This window comes from Ahaetulla prasina, chromosome 4 (genome assembly GCF_028640845.1).
Source record: "Ahaetulla prasina isolate Xishuangbanna chromosome 4, ASM2864084v1, whole genome shotgun sequence".
Lineage (NCBI taxonomy): Eukaryota > Metazoa > Chordata > Lepidosauria > Squamata > Colubridae > Ahaetulla > Ahaetulla prasina.
Window position 1 is genome coordinate 20,087,398 of NC_080542.1, and position 8,541 is coordinate 20,095,938.

Sequence of the window (8,541 nt, forward strand, 5' to 3'; positions counted from 1 at the left end):
ACCCAAAATGCAGTCATGTGATCGTGGGGCATTGGGAGTGGATGTTAGAACTTCAAATCTAGGTTGAAAGTCCTATTTTCAAAGTCTGTCATAACTTCCAAAGGTTGCTAAGTGACCTGTCATAAATTGATGACTACCTGAATCTTGTGTTGTATAAGTAGACCTCGACTTACAACCACAATTGAGCCTAAAATTTCTGTTCCTAAGTGAAAAATTTGTTAAGTGAGTTTTCACGTCAGCCTGTGGATGCTGGAATGGTGAAAAATGATCCTAAATCAAATTTTTCAGTACTGCTGTAACTTTGAACGGTCACTGTGGTAAGTCGAGGACTACCTGTATAGCACTGGTGGATGGCCAGACAGCCTTTTTCTATCTGCCTAGAACTTCAACCACTCTTTCCAGTTCTCTCTTCCCCTTTTCCACCACGGCCTCAGCCCCACCCTACTTTCCCATGGGAAGGTTATTGTCCGTGAGAAAATGAGTTCCATCAACATCTCTCAGCCATCTTCGGTTGATTAGAAGACAGGACAGCAAACAGCCCTGGGCTGAGACTGGGAGATGCTGAAACAATAGGGTTGGTGAACTGTCACAAGTGAAATGTTGAAAAGCCTTCCTCCTTTCATCTGAAGTTAAAATTTAAGCGCCAGAGAATTTAAATGAAATTAAACCCTTTGGGAAAAAAAGATACAGGTTGCCCATTTATAGGATCTCCTGCTTGAGCAGCAGGCTGGACTAGAAGACCTCCAAGGTCCGTTTGAACCCAATCTGATGGTTTTAACTTCTTTCCCTATTATTCTATTGACAGGGAGAGAAAAATTGGTCAGTTGAATTAGTAGTTCTATCTCCTAACATTTATATTGCTGGCTCTTTGTGTTTATGGCTTTTTTTTTTTTGTGGTTGACCCCAATGCCGACAGAAAGACAGTAAGAGAAAGAGACAGACAGAAGGAGAGAGAGAGGTGAGAAAGTTTATCAAAAATCCCTTGATTGAGGATAGGTAGAAGATATCAATTTTAATAGAAAGGCTGACAGATTCTTCTCAAAACAGAAACTTTGTACAATTTATATCAAAAGTCTAAATGCCATCATTTTTCTACAAGAAAATAATATTAATTCTCTGAGGAACTGAGGAGTGAGTTTGTAGCCTCCTACAGAGAAAATCCCCAAACCCTCCCTCCCACCTTCTCCTCAGTTAATTTAAGAACATAGCACCTCAGGATGGTTGCTCACAAATTTAGAAGTGAGGTATTTAAGATGGTGAAAACAAACACTTCTTAGCACCCAGCACAAACAGTATATACCAGGGGTCTCCAACCTTGGTCACTTTAAGACTTGTGGACTTCAACTCCCAGAGTTCCTCAGCCGGCTGGCTGAGGAATTCTGGGAGTTAAAGTCCACAAGTCTTAACGTGACCAAGGTTGGAGACCCCTGGTATATATGATGTACAGAACCTTGGTCATTTACATCTGTGTGCACATGCATATATATATGTTAATGCAGCATTGTTACCTATGGCAGAATCGCTCATCCCTTTCTTCTTCTTCTTCACTTTACAGACGAAGTAGCTTGCATCGTTCCAGATGAATGCAAGCAAATATGTGGCACAGAGGTTGGGTGTTCTAACATTGCCTATCCAAAACTGGTTGTTTCTCTCATGCCAAATGGTAAGAATGAGATTATTTCCTTCCTGACCCCAATACACTCACTTTAGCCAAAGTTGGCAGCAGCGGAAGCTTGTAACAGCTCCGTGCCTTGAGGAGCACCTGCAAAATCAAACAACTTATCCATCTAGTTGGGACCATCAACAATAATGGAGGAATTTGACCAGCCCTATTACAGATAGCAGGATTTTGGACTCTACCATTGAATAAGAGGTCCCAGCTCTGTTATGAATTTAACCAGCTATACGGCTCGAGGGACGCTGAATGCTAGAATTCATTCCTTGTTCCTTTCCATTATGTATTATTACCACAGGCCTTCGGGGGCTGATGTTAGCGGTGATGCTGGCAGCCCTCATGAGCTCCCTGGCCTCCATCTTCAACAGCAGCGGCACCCTCTTCACCATGGACATCTACAAACGCTTGAGGCCCCAAGCCAAGGAGAGGGAGCTGTTGATTGTGGGCCGGTGAGAAAGAGGACACCCTATGTTCATGCACATTCTTCCTTTGCTATTGCAAAAGCAACCACTTGCATCTTGTTAGTCTTCCTCCATTGGGTGCCCTATAGATGTGTTGTGACTCTATTGTAATTCTTGCAATGTTCAGCCAGATGGGGGGAAGATTGGTGATACCAACCAAGTTAAAGCTTTAACTCGAAGGATGGCAACATTTTCAAAGAGAGAGGAGAGTTGTACACTGATACAGGCACCAAAATTCCATTCATTCATTCATTCATTCATTCATTCATTTTCATTCATTCGTTCACTGCAAGACGTTAATATTCTCACTTGGAATCTACAAGAACTAATGCATGGCCCCTGAAAACTTGCAAGGTCTGGCAAATTTGTGAAATTATTTTTTTTTTAATTTTGGAAGTTGGAAGGCATTGTCAAGGATTGTTAATAATATACACTGGCACCTCACTGCTATAAATACTACAAGGTTCCCAAATTTGTCCACTTCTCTGATATTTTTGCCATCCTGCAAGCCATGTCAACTGCATTAAAAGAATGAATCTTAGAACTCACTTGTAACAAGTAAATTTTACATGGCCATGAGTACACCCATGGAAATCCTTTCCCAGCCTCAATTAAACCCCACTTTGCAAGCATGTCCCTGCCTCCCGGACAAGGGATACATTTTCACTTTGCTGTTTCTGTCTACAGGGTGTGGATCTTGCTGCTTGTGGGGATCAGCATTGCATGGATCCCTGTGGTGCAGGTTGCCCAAGGCGGACAACTCTTTGACTACATCCAGTCCATCAGCAGCTATCTGGCCCCACCCATTGCTGCCATTTTTCTCCTTGGAGTCTTTGTCAAAAGGCTTAATGAGCAGGTGAGCAGATTTTTAAAAAAAAGACAAAGCCAACCAGAAACTCCACATAAGGGGTGAGATCCATGGAGGGGAACCACAAACACTCAAAATTGAGAGAATAAGAGTACCCGAATTTTAAGCCCAGTTAGAATGGTGGCATCTAGTTTACTTACCTTTACTGCCCTAAGCCAATTTGGACTTCCTATATAGTTAAATAAGTGACCATTCAGAGATTCCAGATACTGGGAAGTTGGAAAAAAAATATCCCCAAGAAGACAGAAGAAAACCACTTCTGCCAAGTGCCAAAGTCATCAAGAGTTGAATTGAAGTCAACAGTTTCATAACGCACAGCCTTGGAGATTGGAAAACACTGGTCTACTAGCATGGAGAAATAGAGGTGAAAGATGTCTGTGTCACACACACTTCCAACTGAAGGGTCCTTGGTGCTCTCTGAGCTTGCTTGTTTTCTTCCAGACGTTTCATTACCCTAACTAGGTAACACCATCAGTGTTAGCATCAGTGTTAGCACTGATGATGTTACCTAGTTAGTGTAATGAATCATCTGGAAGAAAACAAGCAAGCTCAGAGAGCACCAAGGACCCCTCATTTCATTCCTGAGCTACAAATATTCTCCTTTATTTGACACTTCCAACTTTTTAACAATTATGCTTTCCCCAGATCTGCAGTGGTCTCTCAGTTTTAGGGAACCGGGAAGGGCTGTCTGAATACGATCAAAGTGTCCCTGATACAATGTGAAAGCTCCTTCTTGTTTGTTCCTCATCCTCCATGTTCCTCTTCAGGGCGCATTCTGGGGCATGATGGGAGGACTAGCCATAGGCATGGCCCGAATGATCCCAGAATTCATCTATGGGGCAGGGAGCTGCCTCTTCCCAAGCAACTGCCCTCGCCTGATCTGTGGAGTCCACTACCTTTACTTCGCCATTATCCTATTCTTGGCTACAGCTGCCATTGCAGTGGGGGTCTCGCTCTGCACTTCACCAATTTCTGATAAACATGTAAGTACAGAGGGAACTTGTGGGGGAGGGGGAGGAGAAGGGAAATAATGCCAGTGCATTGGAATACAGGTAGTAGTCCTCGACATATGACCACCATAGGCACCAAAATTTCCATTGCTAAGCAAGGCGGTTGTTCAGTGATTTATGCCGATTTTACAACCTTTTTTTGCCACGGTTGCTAAGTGAATCACTGCAGTTGTTAAGTGAGTCATGTGGTTGTTAAGCAATTCTGGCTTCTCCCATTGACTTGCTTGTTGGAAGCCGGCTAGGAAGGTTGCAAATGGCGAACGTGGGACACTACAACTGTGGGGAGTTGCACGAAGTGCAAGAACTGGTTATAAGTCACTTTCTTCAGTACAGTTGTAACTCTGAATGATCGCTAAACCAATAGCGTTCTAAGACTCGTGCTTCCTTCCCCATATACACTTAACGCTCTTCCATGTCAGACCTCCAAATCACAGAGGCAGTGGCCTAGAAAGGCCCCCTCTCTTTCATATACTAAAGATAAAAGAGGACTAAGAAATCTTAGTCTTTAGTCCTCTTTTAGTCCTTAGTCCTCTCTTAGTCCACAAAAGAAGTGATTTCTTAGTCCTAAGAAATCAGCTCTTTTGTGTTATAAACCATACCTTGGAATAATACATTAATCTATAATGTTTGTTGGTATGGATAGAAGTACATGTGTTCCATCCATCCATCCATCCATCCATCCATCCATCCATCCATCCATCCATCCATCTCTCTCCCACTCTCTCTCTCTCACACACACATACACACACCTGAATTTATCACATTAACCGTAACAGAGTTGGAAGGGACCTTGGAGGTCATCTAGTCCAACCCCCTGCTCACACAGGAGACCTGTGTACTAGGGATTAATCAAGCCTGAATTGGCTTTTAATTTCTGGTGGGGGAGTCCTCCCTCGCCCAATATTTCTCTAAACTTCAACAATCAATCTGTTACCTCTTCCCAGCCCCCATTTCTCATCTTCTAATTGGACCAGGTATTCTAATTCTTTCAGGGCCCTAAGCTAGTCCACAAACCATTTACATGGCAATTGAATTATTTACAAGTTGCTCTTCATAGGCACCGACAGGGATTCCAAAGAAAATCAGAGATGGTAACATCAGGGAGATTCCAGGGAATAGACCTGGGATCACTTCACCTCCCTCACTCAGAAATTGATCACCTGACAACACTCATGCACTCATTTCTCCTTTATAGAACCAAGCTAACCTTTTCCAGTTTGTTGGGCAACAGTTCCCAGAATCCCCTCCCCCCCCCCAGTTATTCTGTTTCACCATTCGTGTATCTTAAAACTTACATTCTGCCAACCCAGCTGCATCGCCTGGTATTCAGCCTCAGGCACAGCAAAGAGACACGGGTCGATCTGGATACGGAAGAGGAGGAGGAGGAGGGAGCAAAACAGCAGCAGCAGCAAGCAGAGAATGCAGCCACTGGGAATGGAAGACCAGAGCTGGTCCTAGAAGTGGATGGTGAGGGGATGTTGTGCTATCTATTTATTTGATCTTATAGCTTCCCTTCATTCGGGAGCTCAAAGCAGAGCCAGTTTGGTATAGTGATTAAAGTGATGGCCTAGATTAGAAACCAGGAGACGATGCATTCTAGTTCCGCCTTAGGCATGAAAGCCAGCTGGGTGACTGGCCAATCACAACAAAATTGTGAGTTCTAGTCCCGCCTTAGACATGAAAACCAGTTGGGTGACTCTGACCAATCACTAGGAGACTGTGAGTTCTAGTCCCGCCTTAGACATGAAAGCCAGCTGGGTGACACTGGCCAATCATCAGGAGACTGTGAGTTCTAGTCCCGCCTTAGACAGGAAAGCCAGCTGGGTGACACTGGCCAATCATCAGGAGACTGTGAGTTCTAGTCCCGCCTTAGACATGAAAGCCAGCTGGGTGACACTGGCCAATCATCAGGAGACTGTGAGTTCTAGTCCCGCCTTAGACAGGAAAGCCAGCTGGGACACACTGGCCAATCATCAGGAGACTGTGAGTTCTAGTCCCGCCTTAGACAGGAAAGCCAGCTGGGACACACTGGCCAATCATCAGGAGACTGTGAGTTCTAGTCCCGCCTTAGACAGGAAAGCCAGCTGGGTGACACTGGCCAATCACAAGGAGACTGTGTGTTGTAGTCCCGCCTTAGACATGAAAGCCTGCTGGATGATTCTGGCCAATCACCAGGAGACTGTGAGTTTTGGTTCCACCTTAGGCATGAAAGCTGCTTGGGTAACTTGGGCCAATTGCTCTTTCTCAGTCCAACCCACTTCACAGGGTTGTTGTTGTGGGGGGGAAAGAGGAGGGAGGAGTATTATTGCCACATTGAATTACTTATAAAATACTTCTATTATTTTTTAAAGTACTTATAAAGTAATAAAGGCAGGATAAAAATTAAATAAATAAAATATGACTCCTTTTTCCTTTAAGGTAATTAGAGAGCCTGACTGGGTCAAAAACCATCTAGTCAGGGTGGGCCTGAATCTGGGTCTCCCCAATTCCAATCCAATCCCTTAAACACTACACCACATTAGTTCTTACATGCCATTATTTGGGAAATAGGATGCAGCCTTTATAAAACTGGACAATTCTAGGGTGTCCCCAAATCATTAAATTCTCTCAATGTGTGTGTGTCTTTCCTTTTGAGTTAGCCCTTGTCACCATCGCAATGTTTTGAGAGAAACTTAACTTCAGATGCCTCTTCCCTCTCCATGCAGATCCCAAAACAATGACCTCCTGTGGCCGACTACGCCAAGGCCTGGCATGGTTTTGTGGGATGAATTCTGGAAGCCCAAAGGAACCAGAATTGAACCCAGAAGAGAAGGACAAGGATCTCCAGGATCTGGCAGTCATCATAGAGCGCACGCTCTGGAAGCAAGTAGTCAACATTAATGCTGTGATCATGATGGCCCTGGCCATCTTCATGTGGGCCTTCTATGCCTGAGGGTCCTCAACAGTTCAATAGAATATGTTGCTCACCAACCTCTCCTGCTATATCCCATCAGCCCATCAGGCCCAGAGAAGAGCAAAAAGATGGCACCAAAAGGGACTCCCTAACAGTCATCTGGATCATTTGCCATCATCCAAATCACGGAAGATCTAACTATGTCAACATTCACCAAATCTCATAGCAACTAACTCTTTGGAAGACCATCTTAAGTTATATTACATCATGAAAAAGACAAGTCACTCAAAACTATTGACAGCTAGAGTTAGGGAGAAATTCATCTTTCTTAAGTGTCCAGATGACTTGGAACATTCAGTTTTCAGAGTCTTAGAAACTATGTCAGGCAGGAAACACCAAAATCACATGCTACGTTCCAATTGAAGATCATTTGACGGCCGTCTCCAGGAGGGCCTTTCACCAGGTTCGCCTGGTTCGCCAGTTGCGCCCCTTCCTTGATCAGGATGCCTTGTGCACAGTCACTCATGCTCTTGTTACCTCTCGCTTGGATTATTGTAATGCTCTCTACATGCGGCTCCCCTTGAGGTGCACCCGGAGGCTTCAGTTAGTCCAGAATGCAGCTGCGCGGGTGATAGAGGGAGCTCCACGTAGCTCCCATGTAACACCACTCCTGTGCAGACTGCACTGGCTGCCTGTGGTCTTTCGGGTGCACTTCAAGGTTCTGGTTACTACCTTTAAAGCGCTCCATGACTTAGGGCCTGGGTACTTACGGGACCGCCAACTGTTAATGTTAAGTTCGGGAAGTAACGAGGCTGGAGACCAGGGTAGTGACAACAGCTCTTTAATATATGGTGAACCCAGCAACAGGCTGGGGAAAAACCTCTCCTTTTATACAGTTCTGCTGGAGGCTTCGTCCAATCAGCAACGTGCTGATTTCCCGCTCAAATATTTAAAGGCACAACTGTTAATACATAACAGTTACCTCATGCCTCCCACCGACCCATACGCTCACACAGAGAGGGACTTCTCAGGGTGCCGTCCGCCAAACAATGTCGGCTGGCGGCCCCCAGGGGAAAATCCTTCTCTGTGGGGGCTCCTACCCTCTGGAACGAACTTCCCCCTGGTTTACGCCAAATATCTGACCTTCGGACCTTCTGCCGCGAATTGAAAACACATTTATTTATTTGCACGGGGCTGGCTTAAATTTTGTTGATTTTTAACTTTATATTATGAATTTTAATGGGTTTTTAGAATTTTAAATGTTTTAAAGTCTTAGGCCAATTGTGTAATTAAAGTTTTTTAATTCTTGTTTTAATTGTATATTGTATTGTTTGTTTTTATTTTGGCTGTACACCGCCCTGAGTCCTTCGGGAGAAGGGCGGTATAGAAATCTAATAAATAATAATAATAATAATGATAATAATAATAATTAAACTGATTTATTGGTTGTGCCTAGGCATAGGAATTTAGTCAACTAATAGCATTATTTTGGTGGTAGACAAAGGTTAATGGAATTCAAGGAGTTAGACTCAGTCTGTTGGTGCCTATATAACGACTCTGGGCTGATTCCTCTTTTGATTCCACCTGCCAGGCTCTGTTTCTCCTACAAACATTTTCTTACTTGTTGTAATTTT

At 44.0% G+C, this 8,541-nt stretch overlaps 1 protein-coding gene across 1 annotated transcript in view; it reads left to right on the forward strand.

The window, feature by feature from the left end:
• Window positions 1-8,293, forward strand: part of SLC5A2 (solute carrier family 5 member 2) — a 30,003-nt gene extending 21,710 nt beyond the window's left edge. The window contains exons 10-15 of the mRNA XM_058180718.1: window positions 1,556-1,663; window positions 1,974-2,124; window positions 2,824-2,992; window positions 3,772-3,987; window positions 5,325-5,481; window positions 6,720-8,293. Of these exons, the coding sequence (XP_058036701.1) occupies window positions 1,556-1,663; window positions 1,974-2,124; window positions 2,824-2,992; window positions 3,772-3,987; window positions 5,325-5,481; window positions 6,720-6,946 (1,028 nt within the window). The 3' untranslated portion in view covers window positions 6,947-8,293. The remainder of the gene's footprint in view (window positions 1-1,555; window positions 1,664-1,973; window positions 2,125-2,823; window positions 2,993-3,771; window positions 3,988-5,324; window positions 5,482-6,719) is intronic.
• Window positions 8,294-8,541: the final 248 nt, after the last annotated feature.